Raw genomic sequence first — 25,640 nt, forward strand, 5'->3', positions numbered from 1 at the left:
TGTTTGAATACTTTAAAAGTAGCCTGAACCTCTTGAGTCATTGCCATTTGTCCAGATCAATTTTATAACCAAAATTTTGGGCCCATGCTACCAGTTTCCTTCACTTGTACTTCCACCATTTTATAGTCCAATAAATATTGATAAATCTGTTCCTCCTTCTGGGTCAGCAAGAAGCCTTCGGCCAGGGCCACCGCTTGGGAACTGGTCTCCGCTCCACATTCCCGCACCCATTTCTCCATCTCTGGGGGAAGGACAGCCAGGAACTTCTCCAGGATCACCAAGTCCAGCATCTGAGCCTTGGTGTGTCTTTCTGGCTGCAGCCATTGACAGCAAAGCCGGTGAAGCTGAGTGCAAACATCTCGGGGACTCTTCCGCTCCTGGAACTGCACTTTTCTGAGGTGAGAACATTGGACTTCTGAATTCCTAGCTTCAAAGTCGAATTAAATAAACAAACAAACAAACAAACAAACAAACAAAACTACAAATTAATGTACTTCCTTTTACCATACAAGTATTGTCTGCTTTGTAATCTCCTGAACCTAGCATCTAAGAGTGGCTCATCCACTCTAATGTCCTCTTCATTTTCTGACTCGGACCAATCCCCCATTGACATATCTGCCACCCCTGGTGGTTCCTTGGGTTCATCCAGGTCTATTTTTCCATCACTCTCACTCTATGCATCAGCTGGCCACCCCACTGTTCTAGGGCATCCAGAGGGGCCTGGCTCATCCTCCTCAGAATCTATAATTACCAGAGGTGGATGAGGTGCCCTCACAATACAATGCGACAGCAGCTAGAATAGTATATGCCCAAAATTGGAAATTGAATAAAACACCAAATGAAAGAGAGGTAGTACCTAAGGTTTTAGATTGCGCTGAAATGAATAGACTTACTTTCAAGCTTAACCCTAATGTTCCCCTCGGGTCCTTTTAGACCCGAAACAATTTTTGAGAAAATTTTCCCTGCATATCTGAAACTTTAAATTCCATGACTTTGTCTCATTCGAGTGGTTCTTTCTAAGGGTGGGGTTTTTTGGTTGTTTAGTTTTTGCTTGGCAAAAAAACCTTACACTTGTGCTCCTCCCGGTCCTTTTAGACCCGGAGGTAAAAGATGATTGGTTCTAGCTACTGGAATTGGTTTTTTTAAATAACTTTTTCGCTAGTATACTAATTTGAACATTTCTGAACACAATGATATGAAAATTGAAATGAAAAAAATTAATGCTTATTTGTTTATTATTAACCCCCCCCCCCATTTTTGTGTAATTTTGTTCATTTTCATCTAGTATAAGCCTACTTGAGTAGACTTTGGTTCCAGTAGCAAAATTTTGCTCAGCTTATACTCAACTATAAAGCTAATCTATATAGAAAGTGAAATAATTGCCAAAGATGGTCAAAAAATTTGGAAATGGCAGGCCAATCTATACATAAAATGAAATAATCGCACACAGCCGGTGGGGGGGGGGGGGGAGGCCCTTTTCTGAGCAAAATAAACAAAGAAGCATCAATTTTTTTCAGTTCAATTTTCATTTCATTATGTTCAGAAATGTTCAAATTAGTATGCAAAGGCCAAAGGTATTTAAAAAAATTAAAATTGGAAGCCTTATATACATATAAAATGAAATAATTGCACACAGACGTGGGGGGGAGACCCTTTTCTGAGCCCCCAAAAATATGCATAATTTTCTTTTCATTTCATTTTTCATTTCATTATGTTCAGAAATGTTCAACTTAGTTTGCAAAGGCCAAAGATGGTAAAAAAAACCCCAGATTTTGTAGCTTAATGTAGACGAAAATGAACAAAGTTGCACAAAAATGGAGGGGTGCGCTTTTTTGAGCAAAATAAACAAAATAAGCATTAATGTTTTCATTTCAATTTTCATATAATTGTGTTCAGAAATGTTCTCCGTGTCTTCACAGAGGGGCGGCATACAAATCTAATAAATTAAATTAAAAATTCAATTCAATTAAATTAATATACTAGCGAAAAAAGTATTCAAAAAAACAATTCCAGTAGTTAGAACCAACCTTTTTTCACTCCGGGTCTAAAAGGACCTGGAGGAGCACAAGTGTATAGTAAGTGCGAGAAGAAAGAAAGGAGAAAGAAGACTTTGATTACTATAAAATTTGGGGAAAGTTTTATGAATGGACGGAAACTAAAAAGAGTTAAAATTTAAAAATTATTTTTGAAGTGATATATGAGAATTAGAGATTAGGGGGGTAAAGACCCAGATGACGAAAAAAGAAAATAGTGGCAGCAGTAGATAACAATGCAACATAGATTTAAGATGCTTAATCAGATAAAGGCTAATGTCTTTTGCTATATACAGTGTTCCCTCGCTTTTCGCGGGGGATGCGTTCCGAGACTGCCCGCGAAAGTTGAATTTCCGCGAAGTAGAGATGCGGAAGTAAATACACTATTTTTGGCTATGAACAGTATCACAAGCCTTCCCTTAACACTTTAAACCCCTAAATTACAATTTCCCATTCCCTTAGCAACCATTCAGATTATTACTCACCATGTTTATTTATTAAAGTTTATTTTAAAAAATATTTATTAAAGGCAGACGAAAGTTTGGCGATGACATATGACGTCATCAGGTGGGAAAAACCGTGGTATAGGGAAAAACCCCGCAAAGTATTTTTTAATTAATATTTTTGAAAAACCGTGGTATAGATTTTCCGCGAAGTTCGAACCCGTGAAAATCGAGGGAACACTGTACGTCAAATGTTGGAGCTAGGGAAGTTTATGATGTTAGTAGATAAGGACATTTTATATATATAGATTGATAGATATTGAAATATTAGTTTTTGATTTCTATAGACTAATGTTTTTATATCCAGTTAGTTTAAATATTGGAGAAATGGGGATAGGATTGTTTAAATGGAAAATGAAATTTATGATGCTCCTTAAAATGTTGTATTTGAGAAGGAAATGCTACATATTGTTATTGTTAGGCACTGATGTTGTTTTTCTTTCTATGTGTATTTTATTGTATGGTGGAGAAAAATAAAAATAATTAAGATCTAAAATGGACACTGAGAGATGCAAATCCCAATAAAAACAATAAGAGACCAATGAACAATAAATACAGCTCTTTTGCAAAACATCTTAACCAGGTCTCATGTACAGAGAACCAAAATAAGCAAAGGGTTCATCTGATTTAAATTCATTTCTAACAGTGGAGAAAAACAACTTTACACCCCACCCACCCCATTGGACAGTCTGTGTTATATAACATTTTTGGCGTCATAACGGGTGTTTCCTGGACTGGGAGAGTCCCCTGATACTTTCTTCCTCTTCCCCATAACAATAGCTCTTTCCTTCTCTATGTTGGCCTGCCCTAACTAAAATGTTAATTATGTTGTTATTTCCCCTTAAATGTTCCTTACACAATTTCCTATCTTGACATACAGATGTCTTACCTAATATTTCAGTCAAGTGTCTTAGATTATTTGGGGGCCAAATAGGGTGCTGCCTTTGCTCTGTCTTTGACAGAAATAAGGCTTACTTCTCGCAGACCCCTAACATCAAAAAACGACATCAAAAAAGCACAACAGAGAATGTTCTTTCTGCGCCAACTCAGGAAGCTCAAACTGTCCAAAGAGCTGCTGATTCAGTTCTACAGATTAACTATTGAGTCTGTCATCTGCACCTGTATAACTGTCTGGTTTAGTTCTGCAACCCAATGAGACTGACACCGGTCATCAGAGGTTAATCAGAACTACAGAAAAAACAATTGCTACCAACTGCCTTCCATTGAAGACCTGTATACTGCACGAGTCAAAAAGAGGGTCATGAAATATTTATGGACCCCTCACATTTTATCTATCTATCTATCTATCTATCTATCTATCTATCTATCTATCTATCTATCTATCTATCTATCTATCTATCATCTATCTATCTATCTATCTATCAATCTATCTATCATCTATCTATCTATCTATCTATCTATCTATCTATCTATCTATCTATCTATATTTATTTATTTATTTATTATTAGATTTGTATGCCACCCCTCTCTGCAGATTTGGGGCTGCTCACAGCAATAATAAAAAAACAATATACAATGGCTGGATATAAATTGTTTCAACTCCTACCCTCAAAAACTGCTATACAGAGCACTGCAAACCAGAACATAGACACAAGAACAGTTTTTCCCCGAACGCCATCACTCTGCTAAACAAATAATACCCTCAACACTGTCAAACTATTTACTAAGTCTGCACTACTATTACTCTCCTCCCACAAATGACTGTAACATGTTTTTATTTTGTCAAGTACTATTGGTAGTATACAAAGATATAACACTGTTTATATACCTTAAATTGGTAGTAATAAGAGGGAAACATTAGGACAGGGATGGTAGGCATGCTGGTGCACTTATGCACGGCCCTTTATTGCCTGCATCCCTACAATTTATATTGACTGGTTCCTAATATGATTTGATTGTTTATATGTACCCGGACTATCATTAAGTGTTGTATTTTATGATTCTTGAGGAACTTAATCGTTTCTTTTTCTTCTCTCACTGAGAGCATATGCACCAAAGACAAATGCCTTGTGTGTCCAATCGCACAGCCAATAAAGAATTGAACTGAATTGAGTTCTATTCTTTATTTTGGCCAAAGCAAAACAGATGGGTGGACAATTCCACAGCATGAAGGAAGCATGCATGGAAGTAGTCAATCAGAGACAAAGTTTGTTACCCAATCCTGAGCAATGTGCTGGAAGAAACAGTTGGTGGTGAAAGGGCTGGAAAGCAGGAAACCGAGTTCAAATCATTGCACATCTTACATCCAATTTCTTGCACGCGGAGTTGCAGCCTTGCATGCAAAGCCAGCAGGAGCGACTTTGGCAGGGCGCTTCACCCAGCCTAGGAAAGAAGAGGAGGGAATCCCCTTCACAGATCGGGGCCACGAAATTTACAGAAAATTGTCCAGGGTCCAAGACTGATTTGAAAGTAGAAATTGGTTTTGCAAAGCCGATCCCTCTCCCCTGTAGCCCCCCCCCCTTTGCAGGTTGTCCCCCAATTAAATGGAGGGATCCCTCATTCCTGCGATCCTGATTCCCTCCCCGAGCAGCGCGATGGTCCGGAACTTTGTTTTCTCCCCTGACCGGCTCGTGTATGCACCGAGGGGGGGGGGGCGACGGTAGGGGAACATGGGACCACGGGATCTCCCTTTCCCATAACTCCGAACCTGATGAACTTTTGCAGGTCGCCACGCACGCCTCCACTAACAACGTCTGGATCTCCATCCGTGTAAGATTTCCTGCAAACTCTTGGATTTCTGGAAAAACTCGGCCCAAAGCTCACAGCGGAGGAAAGCAGCATCAGACACGGTTGAAAAGCCAGATGCGCTGTCAGACTTTTCGGGGAGGGGAGGGGGGAAGGAAGTGGAGGGTGGATGAAAGAGAACGGAGAACAGTTGTCACGGGGAAAGAACAATGCGCATGCTCAGTTTTCTTCGCAAGAGAGAGGGGGCGCTGCCCGGCTCTTCCAACGGCTAGCGAGGGAGGCCTCTGGAGGATCGCGCGAACTATGTCAGAGGACGTCATGTTCCATGTGGGTTTCGGATGATGGGCATTGGAGTAGAAGAAAAGTATCCCTCTAACATTGTCTGTCTAGAAGGGCGTCGTCGTGTCCAGCAGGCGGCCGTTTCAAGATTTCCTTTTTTCAATGTCTAAGAACCATCTGTGATTTTGCCAACATTGAGGAAATCTCTGTGGAGACTCAAAAGCCGCTTTCCTCAAGAGCAGCTTCTCTGCTGAAGGGTCTGTAGGAGGCCTCAAAAACGAGCAAAATTCCTGTCAGAAGTGGGAGGGCTGTCAAAAGACAAGAAACAAAGTCTCTCTTTCAAAGATAATATTCTGTGTTGTGGTAGTTGGCAAACTCAATCCTGAAGTGATGGACGATACGGGGGCTGGCAGAGAGACAGGGAGGGAAAAGATAGGAACATTAAGCTGAGAAAATTAAGACTTGTATTGACTATCTTTAGTGAGTTCAATTGTTACAGCTGTCTTTTCAAATTCATACCTCTGGGCACCAATAGGTAGCATCAAAAATAAACCTGGGGAAACAATCCTGATGAAAAAAAGACCCCCAAAAGAAATCAGCTTCTCTGCTGAGAGGACAAAATAAATGAAGACTTCACTGATTTGAAGAGATCAGTAAAAATTGCCTGGAACAAGTTATTTTCAAACCAATCCCATTTAAACCAGAACTTTTGAAAGGAGAAGAAGAAGCAGAATATTATAAAGTCTGGGATAAGGTTTATGATTGGTTAGATAAAAGATCAAGGAATAATGAATAAACAATTAAACTTTAAATATATAAAGAGTAAGTAGTCATAAATGTGTAAATTGCTAATAGTAAACAACATTAGAATGTTAGGTTTAAAGAATTGGAGAGAAAGATGTAGTAGGAATATAAGAATAAGTATCTTTGCATTAAATTGTATGTAGAATTTTACTCCAGAAACTTCTGATAAGAGAGGGGCGGAAAAAGCCCCTATATATGTTCTATGTTTGTTGGTGTTTTGTTTTTGTCTTATAAAAAATTTTAAAAAAATTAACTGGTACTTTTCCTTCTGGTCATATTCAGACAAAAACAGAAGGAGAAGAGAGATACAGTATTTAATTCTAAATATACTAACCGCTGCCAGAATAACTTATGCTCAAAATTGGAAAATGGATTCAATCCCCTCAATCATAAATTTAATCAGTAAGGTAATGGAATGTGCTGAAATGACAAAGATGACTCTAGAGACTATCATGTCTACCAATCTCATCGAGAAACCCATAGAGGAGGTGGAGTTGCAATCTTCTATAAGAAATCTCTGAACCTAAAAAAATGCAAGTTAAACATAAACTTCAACTTCCTGAAACTATCATATATGAATTGACCTTAGATACCACAGTTCGTTTCCTTGTATGTTATAGAACCCCTGATTATGACATCTCACATGCAACCAAGCTAGCCTCATTACTACTTGGACAGCCTCCTACCCACATTCTCTTATATTTCTTGGTGACCTAAACCTACCACATATAAATTGGACGCTAAATGAATGTACAGCTGAATCCATACATTCAACCCTTTATAATGCTATTACTAGTTTAGGATTAGATCAACTTGTCACTGATAATACAGGACTGAAGAATTGCCTAGACCTCACCTTCTGCAACAGTCTATACTCAATTTACGGACTTAAAACAAAAGAACCTTTTTCCAACAGCGACCATAACACGATAGAATTCTATCTCAACTTACGTCCTTTCAGAAACCCCCTTAACAAAGGGACAACCAATTACAAATTTAAAAAGGCCAACTATGATATCATTGATACATACCTTTCATTTCTTGATTGGCATGCTTTATTCTCTGGCTGTATTGCAACTGAACACTATTACAATACATAAATTTTACGCAAAGAACCGTCAAATTATATGTACCTATAATTTCCACCAAAACCAAGAAAAATAAATTACCCATAAAAATAAGAAAGCTTCAATCAAAAGAGAGACTTCTTTGGCGTAAAAACAAAACAGGCTATGTTTCAAACTTTAAAAGCCGTTATAAACATTTATGCCACCAAATTAAGACTGAATGTACTAATTTTCACATCAAGAAGAAAACCTACATACAAAGTCCACTCGTGCATTCTATAATTTGGTAAACAACAAACTCAAAGACTCCAGATCCATCCTTCCCCTTAAAGGACCAAATGATAAAGACTACAATGATAAACTTTTAAAGCTAACCCCTTTAACACATTCTTCAGATCAGTCTTTGTTAACAGTAATGGATCTTGTCCATCAACTTCAATGATCTAACACAAATTGATTTTACAGAAGAAAATGTTAAAAAGTCATTGTGCAACTTAAAACCATCTCTATCAATTGGACCTGATGGTCTATGTGCTTATTTCTTTAAAAAGCTCTCCTCTACCTTAGCCAAACCTCTAAGCATAGTTTTTAGAATAGAATAGAATAGAACAGAATTTTATTGGCCAAGTGTGATTGGACACACAAGGAATTTGTCTTGGTGCATATGCTCTCAACGTACATTATTATTTATTAGATTTGTATGCCGCCCTTCTCCGTAGACTCGGAGAAAAAGAAAAACATAAAAGAAAAAGATACATTTGTCAAGAATCATGTGGTACAACAATGATTGTCATAGAGGTCAAATAAGCAATGAAGAAACAATATTAATAAAAATCTTAGGATACAAGCAACAAGTTACAGTCATACAGTCCTAAGTGGGACGAGATGGGTGATAAGAATGATGAGAAAAACTAGTAGAATAGAAGTGCAGATTTAATTAAAAAAATCTGACAGTGTTGAGGGAATTATTTGTTTGGTAGTGATGGCATTCGGGGAAAAACTGTTCTTGTATCTAGTTGTCTTGGTGTGCAGTGCATTGTAGCGACGTTTTGAGGATAGGAGTTGAAACAGTTTGTGTCCAGGATGTTAGGGGTAAGTAAATATTTTCCCCACCCTCTTTTTGACTCGTGCAGTATACAGGTCCTCAATGGAAGGCAGGTTGGCAGCAATTGTTTTTTCTATAGTTCCAATTATCCTCTGAAGTCTGTTTTAATAAATCCTTCAGAACCGGCTCCTTATCCAAACTATGGTCACTAACCTCAGTCATCCCTATCTTCAAAAAAGGAGATCCCAGTAACGTTGAAAATTACTGATCAATTACGTTGGGTTGTGTCACTTGCAAAGTTATGGAGTCAATCAATAACCAATCTATTACACTCCACCTTGAGACTAATAACCTACCTTCCAACAAACAATTTGGCTTCAGAAAAGAGCTATTTGGCTTATCTAATCTTATGTAGCTTCTTCTCCAAAAACACTGATCTACTAACCAGAGCTTACAAAACATTCATCAGACCAATACTCGAATACAGCTTGCCTGTATGAACCCACATTGCATAACTGACATTGACACAATTGAGAGAGTCCAGAAATACTTCACAAGAAGAGTCCTTCACTCCTCCCCTCAAAATAAACTACTGTATTCCTCCAGACTTCAAATACTATGGCTAGACAATCTACAATTACGTCACCTTCGAACTGATTTAACTGTTGTTCATAAGATCATACACCATAATGTCTTTCCTGTTAGTGACTACTTCACCTTCAACAACAACAACACAAGAGCACGTAATAGATACAAACTTACTGTAAATCGCTCCAAACCTGACTGCAGGTTTATACAGTACTTTGTTATGTTAATACAAACTATAATTCTATACTTTATGACAAACATATATATAAATAAATAAAAATAAATGAAATAATTACAAGATAAAGAAGAAACAGAATTTTACAAAACCTGGGACAGATGGTAAAATTGGCTAAATAAAAAAAATACCAAAAATTATTAAAATGGCATGGTATAGACCAGTGTTTTTCAACCAGTGTGCAGCTGGACATGGTCAGGTGTGCCGCGAGCCCAGCCCAGCTGGAGCTTCTCTGGTGGTGACGGCAAGCGAGCTTTGGGGCCCGATGGGAGGGCGCCGGCCACTGTTACCTCTAAGCTTCCTGGGCATGCGCCTGCACAGCCATTAGGAACCCCCTCTCCCCGCAGAAACATTTGAAGTGGCACAAAGCCACACAGTCCCAAATCACTTCCTTCTCCGGCCAGCAAAGCCGGCTGCCCAGGAAAGCGCCGCGTTTGAGAAGCGTGTGTTTAAAAAGCGTGCTGCTTTCCCGGGCAGCCGGCTTGCTGGCTGGAGAAGCGAGCGATCCAGGACTGCGTGGCTTTGCGCCATGACGACAACGGTGCTGGGGCAGCCTTCAAGCGCCGCCCTTCGTGGCACCCCACCACCCTTTCCTGCAGGTAGAAGTTGAGCGTGCTACCAGGAAGCAGAGGCGGCTGGTGCTGTGGACACCTGGGAGGGTGAAGGGGTGGATGTGGCTGCTGCCTCTTAGCTGCAGAGCCGGATGGGGGCATAGGCGACGGCGGAGTCCATGCTGGGGCCATGCGGGGCCGCTCATCCAAGGGGCTGCGGACTAGCAAGCCACCCTCCACTCTCTTTCTGCTCTCTCTCTCTCTCTGTGTTGCCGGCATGGTGTACGAGAGAGAAAGAGAGAGAGAGAAAGAAAGAGAGAGAGAAAGAAAGTAAGAGAGAGAAAGAGACAGAAAGAAAGCGAGAGAAAGAAAGCAAGAAAGAGAGGGAGAGAAAGAAAGAGAGAGAAAGCAAGGGAGAGAGAGAGAAAGCAAGAGAGAGAGAGAAAGCGAGAGAGAGAAAGCAAAGGAGAGAGAAAGAAAGCAAGAGATAGAGAAAGAGAGAAAGAAAGCAAGAGAGACAGGAAGAGAGAGAAAGAAAGAGAAGGAAAGCAAGAGAGGGAGAAAGAGAGAGAGAAAAAAGGAGAGGAGAGAGAAAGAGAGTAAGCAAGAGAGAGAGAGAAAGCAAAAGAGAAAGAGAGAAAGAAAGCAAGAGAGAGTGAGAAAGCAAGCAAGAGAAAGAGGGGGAGAGAGAAAGCAAGCAAGAGAGAGAGAGAAAGCAAGAGGGAGAGAAAAGAGTGAAAGAGTTTGTGTGAGAGAGAAAGCAAGAGAGAGGGAGAGAGAGAAAGAAAGCAAGATAGAGAGAGAGAAAGCAAGAGGGAGAGAGAAAAGAGTGAAAGTGTATGAGAGAGAAAGCAAGAGATAGAGAAAGAAAGCAAGAGAGAGGGAGAGGGAAAGAGAGAGAAAGAGAGAGAGAGAAAAGGAGATGAAGGGAGAGAGAGAGAGAGATGAGAGCAAAAGGGGGAGAAAAAAAGAAATTAGAAAATGATTGAGGCAGAGAATGAGAGGAAAAAGAGAGAAACAAGAGAGAGAGAGAGAGAGAAGTGACTCTTGATTTAAAGCATATGATAAAAAGCACCCAAAGAATAAGAGAGAAAAAGCCTCAGCCCTCACCTGTTTTTGGAAATGGTTCACGAGTATGTATACACACACACACAAGGGGGGGGGGAGAAGACAGAGATGGAGAAAGAGAGGAGAGTGTCTTAGAGTGTCATTTTGTGTCATTTTGGTTGGTGGTGTGCCCCAGGATTTTGTAAATGTAAAAAATGTGCCGCGGCTCAAAAAAGTTGAAAATCACTGGTATAGACCATAAACAAACAGAAGATACTATTAATTGGCTAACCATCTCCCACAATCTGGAAGAATGGTGAAGGAAGATACGTAATCTTACAAATCTAATTGCCAACAACCTGAAGTTAATACATAAACTGTTGTTAAAAGCCCGGATGCAAGAATTAACTAAGGTTTAATTATAAAGATAAATTGGTGTGAGCCGCTCCGAGTCCTCGGAGAGGGGCGGCATACAAATCTAATTAATAATAATAATAATAATAATAATAATAATAATAATAATTAAATAAATAAGATTGAAATTTAGTTAAATGACTGAATCTTATACCATAAAAGAAATATATTTATGTATTTATGACAATTATAAGATGCCACTAAAAGGCTGTAGGAAATGATAGTCAGCAGGATGATTGACATTCATGTTAAATGTTTTGCATTCAAATTTGTTGATATAGATTTGTATTGATTTATACTTCTCTCTGTGTTTTGTCTTATAGTATGTATGTCTTTTTAAACACAGTATTTATACCTAATCAAGTTTAATTTTTTTGAAAAAAGAAATAAATGGGGAGAGTTATGAAGCAATTTATTTTATTTATTTATATTTATTTATTTATTTATTCATTTTCTCAAGTACATATTGGTGGTATACAAAGATATAAGAATGTTCATATACATGATACTAGTAAGAGAGAAACATTAGGACAGGGAATGGAAGGCACGCTGGTTCACTTATGCACGCCCCTTACTGACCTCTTAGGAATCGGGAGAGGTCAACAGTGGATAGTCTAAGGGAAATGTTTTGGGGGTTAGGTGATGATACTACAGAGTCAGGTAGTGAGTTCCATGCATGAACTACTCGGTTACTAAAGTCGTATTTCCTGCAGCCAAGTTTAGAGGGGTTTACTTTAAGATTGTATCTGTTGTATGGTCGTGTGTTATGGTTGAAGCTGAAGTAGTCGTTGACAGGCAGGACGTTGTAGCAGGTGATTTCATGGGCTATGCTGAGGTTGTGTTTAAGGCGATGTAGTGCTAAGCTTTCTAAACCTTGGATTGTAAGTCTAGTTGCATAGGGTATACTGTTGCGAGTGGAGGAGTGAAGGACTTTTCTAGTAAAGTATCTCTGGACATTTTCTAGGGTGTTTAGGTCCGAAATGCGGTGTGGGTTCCAGACAGATGAGCTTTATTTGAGGATTGCTCTGGCGAAAGTTTTGTATGCTCTGGTTAGTAGTGTGATTATGGAGCAGAAGCTACGTAGGATTAGGTTAACAACTCTTGAGGCCTTTTTGGCAATGTTGTTGCAGTGGGCTTTGGAACTTAGGTCATTTGATATCAGTATTCCAAAGTCTTTTACGGAATGAGGGTTGTCTGCAAAGTCTTGTTTATTCAGCTTGTATTTGGTGTTCTGATTCTTTTTGACAGTGTGTAGGACAGAGCATTTCTTGGTTGAGATTTGGAGTTGCCAGATGTTTGACCATTCAGACACAAAATCAAGGTCTTTTTGGAGAGTAGTTGTTTTTTTGGTGGTGTTGAAAAGTTTTACATCGTCAGTGAACACAGTTGCTTGTAATGTGATCTCAAAGGTCATTTATATAGAGTATGAAGAGTGTTGGTCCAAGAACATTGCTTGGAGGTACATCGCTGTTAACCGGAACAGGATTAGATATGGCACTCCCTATTTTGACAACTTATTGTCTGTTTGATAGGAACGCACTTATCCAGCTGTGGAGGGATCCTAAGATGCTGTAGGATTTGAATTTTGGAAGTAGTTTGTCATGAACCATTGAGTTGAAGATTTTACAGAAGTCAATATAAATTGCATCCATTGATTTGCCCTGATCAAGATGCGTAGTCCATGTTTTTGCAGGTTATAAGATAATTTTTTTCTGAAACTAAATTGTTTGCCAGAGAGTAGGTTGTCTGTTTCTAGGTCGAGGGTAATTGATTGGTTAATGATTGATTCCGTGACTTTGCAACCATAGCTTTGATAGTGAGCTGGTCCTGAATGATTCTTTGAAGATTATGCTTAGTGGCTCGGCTATGGCTGTTGTTGGTTTTTTTAGGAAGTATCCACATAGACCATCAGGCCCAATTGATAGAGGCGGTTTAAGGTCACATAGTGCCTTTTCAACGTTGTCTTCTGTGAAGTCTATTTCCGTTAAGTCGTTGTGATTGTTTGGGGTATGATTAGTGAATTTTGGGGATGAGCCATTGCTGTTTACAAAGACTGAGCCAAAGAATGTGTTGAAGAGGTTAGCTTTGGTTGATTCATCATAGCATTCTTTGTTGTTGGGTCCTTTTAGTGGTGGGATGGGTCTTTAGTCCTTGAGTTTGTTGTTAACAAAGTTGTAGAGGGCACAGTTGGATTTGGTGCACAGGAGATTTTCCTCTTGTTTGCTGTGATAGTTGAAGCATTCTGTCTTTATTTGGTGGCATATATTTTTGTAGCGGCTCTTAAAGTTGGTTACATGACCCTTTTTGTTTTTCCGCCAGAGAGGGTTTTTTTTGGATTGTAGCTTTCTTATTCAGATGGGTAGATTGTTTTTCTTGCTCATGGTAGTTATTAGTGGTCTGTAGTCTGATAGTTCTTTTGACTTCAAGCAAGAATATGTTGTAGAGGTCATTTCCAGTATTACAGCCAGAGAATAGTGTTTGCCAGTCAAGAGTTGAGAGATCGGCACCTATGAGTTCATAGTTGGCTTTTTAAAAGTTATACTTGGGTGTCGCATTATTAGTGTGATTCTTGGAGTGGCGTAGGTTGAGGCTGAAGTTAATCATGCTGTGGTTGCTTTTGGAAAATGGTTCTTTTATTTGTAGTCCATAAATTGCGCTTTTGCTGTTGCAGAATATGAGGTCTGGGCAGCTGTTGAATTTAGTATTGTTTGTTACTAGTTGGTTGAGTCCCAGATTGGTAACAGCGTTGTATAGGGTTGTATGGATGGGTTCTGTAATGCATTCATTTAGCATCCAGTTAATGTGGGATAGGTTGAGGTCACCAAGTAAGATAAGAGGGTATGGGCAAGAGGCTGCCCACATTAGTAGTGAGGTTAATTTGTTCACATGGGTGATGTTGTAGTCTTGGGCTCTGTAACAAAGTAGGAAGCGAAGTGTGTCATCCAGGGACAGATCGCAGATGATGGTTTCAAGGAGGGTAATTAAAAAGAATGGAATTAACATCTGTCTTGCCAAAATCCTGGTTTTATTTCAGCTTGAGAGTCTTGTATGAAAAAATTGACCTGATTGCAAAACCAAAATCGGTGCCATGTAAATGAAGATTCAACCATCCCGGCCAAAAGTATCTAAAAAGTTTAAATCATGGAAAATTGACCTAAGTTTATTAAACAAAGACTTTTCCTTACTCGTCCAAATAACCTCTTCTGGCAAAATGAAAATTTTTGGATATACATAGTCATAGTTGTTGGAATGTACTAAATCTGCCATAATGATTGCAGGAGTGTCCCCAAAGTGAAATGAATGAAGACTCAATCGCCCAGGACAAAACTATCTAAAAAGATTAAATCTTAGTAATTATTTAAGTGAAGGTATCAGTGAAGAATGACTAATTTCAAAGTAGCCTGATCTGAAGTATCTCCTACCCCTGCACAAACCCTTAGTTAGAATAAAACAAAATTTAATAGTCTTATGAATAACTATACCGTTGCTATAATAATAATAATAATAATAATAATAATAATAATAATAATAATAATAATAATAATAATAATAATAGGTTATTATCATACTTGTGCCGGAACTATCATTTACCAGTGGCAAAGAACTGGTGGTCAAAAATGAGTAAGCAAAACTACTGTGGGACTTCCAACTTCAGACTGACCAAATTCTGAAGCATAACACACCAGACATCCTGATTGTGGAGAAAAAGAAAGTATGGATCATCGACATCACAATCCCAGCGGAAAGCAGAATTGAGGAGAAGCAGCTAGAGAAATTAGTGAAATACGAAGATCTAAAAATTGAGCTGCAACGACGCAGCTTCCCAAGCACCTAGGACTGCGTGATGTAGCGGCGAATTATGTTTGCCGATCCCAGTAAAGCGGCCTTTTGCAATTGACAGATGGAGATTTTGTCAATTCCAATGGTTTTCAAATGTCTGCTGAGATCCTTTGGCACTGCGCCCAGCGTACCAAGTACCACTGGGACCACTTTCACGGGCTTATGCCAGAGTTGTTGCAGCTCGATTTTTAGATATTCGTATTTCACTAATTTCTCTAGCTGCTTCTCCTCAATTCTGCTGTCTCCTGGGATTGCGATGTCGATGATCCATACTTTCTTTTTCTCCACGATCACAATGTCTGGTGTGTTATGCTTCAGAATTCGGTCAGTCTGAAGTGAGAAGTCCCACAGTAGTTTTGCTTGCTCATTTTCGACCACTTTTTTGGGCTTATGATCCCACCAGTTCTTTGCCACTAGTAAATGGTAGTTCTGGCACATGTTCCAGTGGATCATCTGTGGCACAGCATCATGTCTATGCTTGTAGTCAGTCTGTGCAATCTTTTTGCAGCAGCTGAGTATATGGTCGATTGTTTCATCTGTTTCTTTACAGAGTCTGCACTTTGGATCGTCTGTTGATTTTTCAATTCTGGCTTTGACAGCATTTGTTCTAATGGCCTGTTCTTGTGCCACCAGTATTAGACCTTCTGTCCCCTATTTGAGTGTTCCACTTGTAAGCCATGACCAGGTCTTTTCTTTATCCACTTTGCCTTCAATCTTCTCCAAGAACTGCCCATGCAATGCTTTGTTCTGCCAACTGTCCATACGACATTGAGTTACAGTTTTTCTGTACTGGTCCTTAGTTTGCTTCACCTTGAGAAGCTTCCTATTGTTGACCTCCATCAACGCTGACTCTTTGCTCTCCTTCACATATTCAGCTAATGCATGCTTCTCTTCTTCCACTGTCTGCATCACTTGCAAAAGTCTTCTGCCGCCTATTTTCCTTAGTAAATACAGCCTGTCAATATCACTGCAGGGGTGTAGTGCATGATGGATCGTCATTAATTTTCTGGTTTTCCTGTCCAGGTTGTCCAGCTCTGCTTGAGTCCAGTTCACTATGCCAGCTGTGTATCTAATGACAGGTATGGCCCACGTATTTATAGCCTTGATAGTGTTGCCACCATTCAGTTTGCTCTTCAAAGTTTTTCTGGTCCTCTGGATGTACTCTTTGCTGATCACAGTTTTCACATGGCCATGCTTGATATTATCCAGTTGCAAGATGCCCAAGTATCTGTAGGCTTCTGGCTGGTGGCACTTGATGGTTTGACCATTTGGCATTTCAATGCCCTCACTTTCAGTGATTTTCCCCTTTTTCAGTGCCACTGTGGCACATTTATCCAGGCCAAATTCCATGCTGATGTCATTGCTGAAGATTCGCACAGTGTTAGTTAGTGACTGTATCAAGTTTCTGATTTTCCATACAACTTCAGGTCATCCATATACAGCAGGTGTGAAATTTTTGGTGAATTCCTAGCAGTTTGGTAGCCTAGGTTTGTTTTCTGTAGGATGAGTGAGAGCGGGATTATAGCGATGATGAATAGCAATGGGGACAAAGAGTCCCCCTGGAAGATGCCCCTTCTGATGTTGATCAGTCCATAACTTTCATTCCCAACAAAAAGATCAGTCTTCCAATATTTCATCGCCTTTTCTATGAATTTCCTGATGTTTTCATTGACTCCAATGACTTCCAGGCATTTTATGATCCAGCTGTATGGCAATGAGTCAAAGGCTTTCTTGTAGTCAACCCAGGTCATGTATAGGTTTGTTTTCCTGTTCTTACAGTTCTCCGAAATCATTTTATCAATTAGGAGCTGGTCTTTCGTACCTCTACTTCGTCTTTTATTGCCCTTTTGCTCCACTGGCCTGATGTCATTTTCGTCTAGGTAGTCCTGAATTCTGTCAGCTATGATACCTGTCAGCAGTTTGAGTATGGTCGGCAAGCATATATTTGCAAACATTATTATTATTATTATTATTATTATTATTATTATTATTATTATTATTATTATTATTATTATTTTGCCTCTGTTGCTGATACCCATTTAGGGATTCCATGGTAGTGATATTTCCTTATTTTTAATCATATCTAAAAAAAATTTCCTAATGTAATGTCGATTGGAATAGGTATGTATTTTATGATTTTCTCCCCATAAGAAGGCATGCCAACCAATTTGCAGGTAGAACCCTTCCACGGTTAGTAGTCTTCTCAGAAGAATCCATTCTCTGTTCCAGTTGAGTGTTGCTGCTTGATGATAAAGCTCCCACTTAGGGAAGCCAAATAAGAATCGGAAACCTGTATTTCTATTGAACCTCTTCCCACACTTTCCTTATTGACATATTTTCTCCTGAGTGTGGCTCCTTCTATGGCAAGTCAAATCATGCATTCATGTGCTTCTCCTACCCCTACTCCCTATGGATTCTTTCATAGGAAGTGAGATCACAACTCCTTTTAAAGCCCTCTTCACATTGCACACATTTATATGGGTTCTCTCCTGCTTGGATCTTTTTATGGTAATTCAGATTACTGATACAATGAAAGGTCTTTTCACATTACATGAACTGATATGGCTCCCCACCTGTGTGGATCCTCTTGTGCGAATTAAGTTGACTGCTATGATTAAAGCTCTTTTCACACTCTTTTCATGTACATGGCTTCTTTTCTGTGTGGATCCTTTTGTGGGAGGTAAGATTAGATTTCTGCTTAAAGTCCTTTCCACATTCTACACATTTATATGGATTCTCTCCTGTGTGGATCTTTTTGTGGAAGGTAAGAGAAGACTTCCACTTAAAGCCCTTTCCACATTCCACACATTTATATGGCTTCTCCCCTGTGTGAATCCTTTTGTGGAAGGTAAGATGAGATTTCTTCTTAAAGCTCGTTCCACATTCTACACATTTATATGGCTTCTCTCCTGTGTGGATTCTTTTGTGGAAGGTAAGATGAGATTTCTTCCTAAAGCTCTTTCCACATTCTACACATTTATATGGCTTCTCTCCTGTGTGGATCTTTTTGTGGTGGGTAAGAGTAGATTGCTGCTTAAAGTCCTTTCCACATTCTACACATTTATATGGCTTCTCTCCGGTGTGGATCCTTTTGTGGCAGGTAAGCGTAGATTTCTCCTTAAAGTCCTTTCCACACTCCATGCATTTATATGGCTTCTCCCCTGTGTGGATCCTCTTGTGGGTATAAAGATTACTGTTAGAAGCAAATGTCTTTCCACACACCATGCATTCACATGGCTTCTCCCCTGTGTGGATCCTCTTGTGGGTATTAAGACTACTGCTACAAGAAAATGACTTTCCACACTCCATGCATTCATATGGCTTCTCCCCTGTGTGGATCCTTTTGTGGGTATAAAGATTACTGTTAGAAGCAAATGTCTTTCCACACACCATGCATTCACATGGCTTCTCCCCTGTGTGGATCCTCTTGTGGGTATTAAGACTATTGCTACAAGAAAATGTCTTTCCACACTCCATGCATTCATATGGTTTCTTCCCTGTGTGCATCCTTTTGTGGGCAATAAGACTACTGCTAGAAGCAAATGTCTTTCCACACTCCATGCATTCATATGCTTTCTCCCCTGTGTGGATCCTCTTGTGACGGTTGAGATTTGAGTTATAAGAAAAGGTCTTTCCACATTCCTGGCATTTATATGGCTTCTCTCCTGTGTGGATCATATTGTGGCTACTAAGACCACTGCTGTAACTAAAAGCCTTTCCACACTGCATGCATTGATATGGTTTCTCCCCTGTGTGGATCCTTTTGTGGGCAATAAGACTACTGCTAGAAGCAAATGTCTTTCCACACTCCATGCATTCATATGCTTTCTGACCTGTGTGGATCCTCTTGTGACGGTTGAGATTTGAGTTATAAGAAAAGGTCTTTCCACATTCCTGGCATTTATATGGCTTCTCTCCTGTGTGGATCATGTTGTGGCAATTAAGACCACTGCTGTGCCTAAAAGCCTTTCCACACTCCATGCGTTTATAAGGTCTTCCTCCTTTGTGAATCCTTTGATGTTTTGTGAGAGAGTAATAATAACAGAAGGTTTTTCTGCACTTCATGCATTGATACGGCTTTTTCTCTGTATGGATAGTTTTATGGTGAATTAGAGAATATTTCCTATTAAAGCTCTTACCACACTCTATGCATTTATACGGTTTCTCTCCTGTGTGGATCCTCTTGTGGGAATCACGATTACCCTTAAAAGTAAACTTCTTTGCACACTCGAAGCATTGGTAAAGCTCTTCTCCTTTGCGACTCCTCTGCGATTCCTGAGTTCCAAGAGAGTCATTATAACAGAAGGTCTTTCCACACTCCCTGCATGTATATGGTTTCTCTTCTGAATGTGTCTTTTTACGAGAATTAAGATGATCAAATTTATTAAAGGTCTCTCCAGATTCTACGCATTGACATGGCCTTTCTTCCGTATCAATGTTTGTATGGTTAGGAAGCCAACCGACATGAGGAAAGCCTTCTTTAATTCCACTTTGTGGTCGCCTTGTTTCATCACTCTTTGATTGATTCTGATCTGGAAATTTTCCCCTTTCCTTTTTCAGCTGGGTGGCTTGGCATTCCTCATTGCAATTTTTATTCTCTTGCCCATTAAAGCCTTCAAAAAAGAAAAAAATGAAAATGGAATGTTGTTAGCAAAGGGAAGAATCAAACCTTTTCCTCTGAAATTCAGCCAAAGAATCATTAATATATTTTAGCTGCTTTGTTGGTAAACACAAAGGTTCCAAACTAAGATTTTAGCAAGGACCCACTTCCAAATGTATCCTTACTGATCCTCATCTAACAGGATTGGATCACATAACAAAGAATCTAAGGCACCACCCTGATCTAAGCTTTGACCTGGGACTATTCCATGATTTTTCTTTCAATGAATTTCCTCCTTCTATAAATTCGGTTTGGTGAAACAGTTAACGCACCTGGCTAGAAACCAGGTAACTATGAGTACTCATTCTGCTTAAGGCATGATTGGCGGGGTGACCTTAGCCAGTCTCTCTCAGCTCAACCAATGTCACAGGTTTATTTATTATTTATTTATTTATTTATTAGATTTGTATGCCACCCCTTTAAATACAATTTAAAATTTAAAATAGTTAAAAACCCCAATTTTTAAGCAGACATACCTACAAACATACCATACATAAATTATATAGGCCCGGGGGAGATGTTTCAATTCCCCCATGCCTGACAACAAAGGTGGGTTTTGAGAAGTTTACGAAAGGCAAGGAGGGTAGGGGCAGTTCTAATTTCTCGGAGGAGCTGGTTCCAGCAGTCGGGGCCGCCACAGAGAAGGCTCTTCCCCTGGGGCCCGCCAACCGACATTGTTGGTTTGTTGTTGTAGGGAAAACAGTAGGCTGAGTAAGCATCCTGCAGAATCCATGACCACGTGGAAAATAATTAACTTGATATACAACATGAAGAAAATCTATAGCTAACTTCCATATAAGGAAGTATATGCCTTACTCTCATTCCTTTGCTAATCACCAGTAAACACACAATGCAGGAAAAGACAATGAATGGAGCTTCCGTTAATTATCTGTAGGGAAGTCACGAGGAGGTTGCCTTATACAGTGCATGAGTGAATGGTAGTTGGGGGATGGCTTAATGTATGTGGCGTTCGCGAATTGGTTATTCTGTACCACATGTCAGGAAAAGTGAAATACAATAAAAGGAGCGATCTTGATACAACCGAGGTCGTCTCATTGAGAAAATTCTCTTTGTTGCTTCATTCTGATGTGGCAATCATGCCATTCTGTGCCTCCCTAGAGGTCGACCCACTACGGGAGGGCAGTTTGCCTTCATTGACCTGGGACTATTCCATGATTTTTCTTTCAATGAATTTCCTCCTTCTATAAATTCGGTTTGGTGAAACAGTTAACGCACCTGGCTAGAAACCAGGTAACTAAGAGTACTAGTTCTGCCCTAGGCATGATTGGCGGGGTGACCTTAGCCAGTCTCTCTCAGCTCAACCAATGTCACAGGTTTGTTGTTGTAGGGAAAACAGCAGGAGGAAGAATGCAGGGCTTGTTCACTGACTTTATTATTATTTTTTAAAAAACAAAGGCAGGATATAAATAAATAAATGACTTTTTTTTAAATTAGAACTTACATCTACGTTCCCCACCCCATGGTGTTTCTATGCAACGACAGGGTTCTTACCCAAAGAAGCCAGATTCCTGGAATTCTCCAGCATGACTTCTTCATGGAGAGCTTTTTGGTCAGCATCCAGTTGTGACCACTCCTCCTTGGAGAAATTCACGGCCACGTCCTCAAAAGACACAACTTCCTGAATAAGGACACAAGTTTTTTATTAACAGATAATCCCAATAACTTGATAATTTTTTCTACCAATTCAAGAAGAGATTAAGTGAACAAAATAGGGATAATTCTGCAAAATTCAGAATAAGATCACTTATAATAGTCTTTCAGCGGTGGCGAGGGTGGCGTTTGCCCAGGTCTACCTGGTGCACCAGTTGCGGCCCTATCTGGACCGGGACTCATTGCTCACAGTCACTCACGCCCTCATCACCTCGAGGCTCGACTACTGTAACGCTCTCTACATGGGGCTACCTTTGAAAAGTGTTCGGAAACTTCAGATTGTGCAGAATGCAGCTGCGAGAGCTATCATGGGCTTTTCTAAATATGCCCATGTCACACCAACACTCCGCAGTCTGCATTGGTTGCCGATCGGTTTCCGGTCACAATTTAAAATGTTGGTTATGACCTATAAAGCCCTTCATGGCATCGGACCAGAATATCTCCGTGACCGTCTTCTGCCGCACGAATCCCAGCGACCGGTTAGGTCCCACAGAGTTGGCCTTCTCCGGGTTCCGTCGACTAAACAATGTCGTTTGGCGGGACCCAGGGGAAGAGCCTTCTCTGTGGCAGACCCGACCCTCTGGAACCAACTCCCCCCAGATATCAGAGTTGTCCCCAACCTCCTTGCCTTTTATAAGCTCCTTAAAACCCACCTCTGTCGTCAGGTATGGGGGAACTGAGATATTCCCTTCCCCCTAGGCTTATGAAATTTATGTATGGTATGTCTGTATGTATGATTAGTTTCTTAAATTGGGGTTTTTAAAATTACTTTTAATATTAGATTTGTTATATTGTCTTTTTTACTGCTGTTAGCCGCTGTTATCTATGCAGATTCTCACTACCAGGTCACAGTTGTCCAAAATATAATGATAATAATAATAATAATAATAATAATAATAATAATAATAATAATAATAATAATAATAATAATAATTATTATTATTATTATTATTATTATTAATTGGATTTGTATGCCGCCCCTCTCCGCAGACTCGGATATGCTTCGTGCGGCTTTGTGCAGCAGAAGACGGTCACGGAGATATTCTGGTCCAATGCCATGAAGGGCTTTATAGGTCATACCCAACACTTTGAAATGTGAAAAGAACCGATCGGCAACCAATGCAGACTGCGGAGTGTTGGTGTGACATGGGCATATTTAGAAAATATGCTTTTGAAAAGACAGAAAATAGGGTGAATTTTTGATAAAATGGTGTGTGAGAGCTACCCTGGGAGACAGAAGGAAGAGCCCTAATGGTGAAAACAGTCTGGTCAATGAACTATGATGGCCAAGCAAGAGAAATGGAGAAAGCATCTCAGAAAGGACCCAGTTAGAAGGGAGAGATAGCCAGGTTGCATATCAGTTTTGATTGACCGGATGTCAGATTTGTACTGCTTAGACATGGCAATTTACTACAATAATTTCTAGAAAAAAAATTAAATCCACCCAAGATTTATGGACATTTTCTCATACTTTTCCTCCTTACCTGAAGTAGCGGTTCAGCCAATCCTTCAGCCCCACCACAAAGAGGAGGTGATTCTAAAATCCCCAAGGACAGCTTTCTACTCTCTGCGAGAAAGGGAAAAATGGTGGAAGCAGATTTGTTATAAAGAGAGAGATTCCAATCAAGAGGAGCAAAAGAATCAGCTAAACGTTATAGTTCACAGAAAGAGCTTTTCTTACCTGGTGTGGTCTCCTGACTTTGATCTTTGTGGAAAGTCTCCCTGAACGGCAGCTCTTGAGAAGATCTGAAAGAATCTTGCCTCCCCTTGGGACAGACATGATGTGATACGAGAAACAGAAACAGAGAAAGAACATTAATGAATTATCATACGGCACCTTTAAATCAGCCCAAAGCCCATTTCTGAAACTTGAAACAGAATCGCAAAATTGCCCCAAACGTATCTTGTTCCATTTCCGGTGGCGGTGGAAAAGAGGAGAGGAGCAGCCGTACATGGTAACAACGGTAACATTGAAGAACCGTGCACCTTGACATTGGGCAGAGCAGCCTGCCCATGCCTGGATACTGGCGGCTGGACCGGGCTGTGGGAGGTTGAACGCCAGAGGGTTGAGTTGCAGAGGGCGGCACCCAAGCAGAGAAGGTGGTAATTGGAACAAACTTCCAGCAGACATGGAAGATAAATCCACAGTAACTGAATTTAAACATGCCTGGGATAAATATATATCCATCCTAAGATAAAACACAGGAAATAGTATAAGGGAGACTAGATGGACCGTGAGGTCTTTTTCTGCCGTCAGACTTCTATGTTTCTAATTGAGGCCTGGGACACTGAGGACAATGCCCAACACTGTTCCTGGCAACCAAACACCAAGTGCTGAAAACGACAGTTGGATGGTTTCCCCACGCAACGGCCAAATGCTGAGGACAACACGAGAACAGCGGTGGGCGATTGTCTCAGTGGGTGATCAGGTCGCTGGCGTCCCAACCACATCAGGCCAGCAGAAGCCACAGAATCATTCTGTGCCGCCCCAAGTCCACGGAGAGGGGTGGCATATAAGTCCAATAAATAAATAAATAAGAAATAAATAAATTGGGGACTCTGACTTTGGGACATTGATTTTGACAGCCGCTGCTTTTCAGCACTGGACATTTTAGCTCGGAGCCTGCCACAGGTTTCAACTTAGAAACATAGAAGACTGATAGCAGAAAAAGACCTCATGGTCCATCTAGTCTGCCCTTATACTATTTCCTGTATTTTATCTTACAATGGATATATATCCATTTTATTTAAACAGGCATGTTTAAATTCAGTTACTGTGGATTTACCAACCACGTCTGCTGGAAGTTTGCTCAAAGGATCTACTACTCTTTCAGTAAAATAATATTTTCTCATGTTGCTTTTGATCTTTCCCCTAACTAACTTCAGATTGTGTCCCCTTGTTCTTGTGTTCACTTTCATATTAAAAACATGTCAATCATGTCCCCCCTTTTACTTCTGTCCTCCAGACTATACAGATTGAGTTCATTAAGTCTTTCCTGATACGTTTTATGCTTAAGACCTTCCACCATTCTTGTAGCCCGTCATTGGACCCGTTCAATTTTGTCAATAGGAAAGACTAATATAGGAACAGTTACAAATATTGCTGCAGGATTCACATCAGGTGCACTCATCTCCACTACTCCTGCTACCGGACTGAGTTTAGGTTTTAGTAAACCCATTCGTTCAGCTACTCCTTTTATTGTACCGATTACTTCCACTTCCTCTGTGCTTGCATCATCTTCTGCCTGGATTTCTGCTCTAGCACCAGGCTGTTTTTTATCTATTTGCTTATTTATTAATTCGACTTCTATGCCACCCAATCCCGAAGGACTCAGGTCGGCATACCACAATATAAAATACAAGACAATAAAAAGAAGTCAAATATAAAACTAAGTTATAAAACCATTAATTAAAACCCTAATAAACATAATAAACTAACCCAACATGTATACTAAACATTCATACAATTTGGCCATTGTTGTTGTTAGTTCATGTCCCCCAGGCCTGTCGGCAAAGCCAGGTCTTCGTGGCCTTATGGAAGGGCAATAGGGTGGAAGCAGTACAGACATCAGGGGGGAGTTGATTCCATACAGCCGGGGCGGCTGCAGAGAAGGCCCTACCCCATGGTCCCCCCAGCCTGCATTGCTTGGCTGACGGGACCTGGAGGAGGCCAACTCTGTGTGCTCTTATAGGTCTCTGGGAGGTATATGGCAAGAGACGGTCCCGTAAATAATCTGGTCCTGAGCCATGTGGGGCTTTATAGGTTCTCATATTAAACCTGAGTGTCACCACTGCTCCAACCACCACTGTACCAACAGGACTTTCTCTGGGGGGAGATTTGCCTGCCTTAGGAGGAACACTTTATCCCAATGCAAGCCCCTCTACAACAGAGGCATTAAGGAAAAAGGACAAACTCTAGCATATCACCGATTCTCCCAATATCAAGGAGAAAAGACAAACTCTGGCTGCGGTGGCTGTTATACATTCTCCTTCATATGCCTTGGATTAACACACTGCAGTTCCTTTTATATTGATGTTTATTTGGGAGGTGGGGTTGGTGGGTGAGTGTTTGGGTATATGCAAGGGGAAATGGATGTTCCAGGGGGAATGAATGTATGTAGGGATTGACTGGGAAGAATGGGAAACACATGGGGACAGGAGCTGGAGCCCACCCTGCTGAATGTGCAAAGAGAAGCA

The 25,640-nt window shown here is 40.2% G+C and overlaps 2 protein-coding genes and 1 pseudogene across 2 annotated transcripts in view; all 3 read right to left on the minus strand.

Annotated features, from left to right (window-relative positions):
• The window catches only part of LOC139159868 (zinc finger protein 431-like), an 18,488-nt gene extending 13,050 nt beyond the window's left edge, over positions 1 to 5,438 (minus strand). Inside the window, exons 1-2 of the mRNA XM_070737292.1 lie at positions 5,205 to 5,438; positions 1 to 427 (exon numbers count right to left, since the gene is read on the minus strand). The exon at positions 1 to 427 is cut by the window's left edge and continues 1,986 nt beyond it. The gene's annotated coding sequence lies outside the window, so the exon portion shown is untranslated. The remainder of the gene's footprint in view (positions 428 to 5,204) is intronic.
• A 394-nt stretch (positions 5,439 to 5,832) lies between these two features.
• The window catches only part of LOC139159871 (zinc finger protein 215-like), a 28,898-nt gene continuing 9,090 nt past the window's right edge, over positions 5,833 to 25,640 (minus strand). Inside the window, exons 3-6 of the mRNA XM_070737295.1 lie at positions 23,125 to 23,209; positions 22,928 to 23,010; positions 21,285 to 21,411; positions 5,833 to 5,927 (exon numbers count right to left, since the gene is read on the minus strand). Coding sequence (XP_070593396.1) covers positions 5,833 to 5,927; positions 21,285 to 21,411; positions 22,928 to 23,010; positions 23,125 to 23,209 — 390 coding nt within the window. The remainder of the gene's footprint in view (positions 5,928 to 21,284; positions 21,412 to 22,927; positions 23,011 to 23,124; positions 23,210 to 25,640) is intronic.
• The window catches only part of LOC139159872 (zinc finger protein 91-like), a 76,403-nt pseudogene continuing 68,275 nt past the window's right edge, over positions 17,513 to 25,640 (minus strand).

This window comes from Erythrolamprus reginae, chromosome 2 (genome assembly GCF_031021105.1).
Source record: "Erythrolamprus reginae isolate rEryReg1 chromosome 2, rEryReg1.hap1, whole genome shotgun sequence".
Classification (NCBI taxonomy): Eukaryota; Metazoa; Chordata; class Lepidosauria; order Squamata; family Dipsadidae; genus Erythrolamprus; species Erythrolamprus reginae.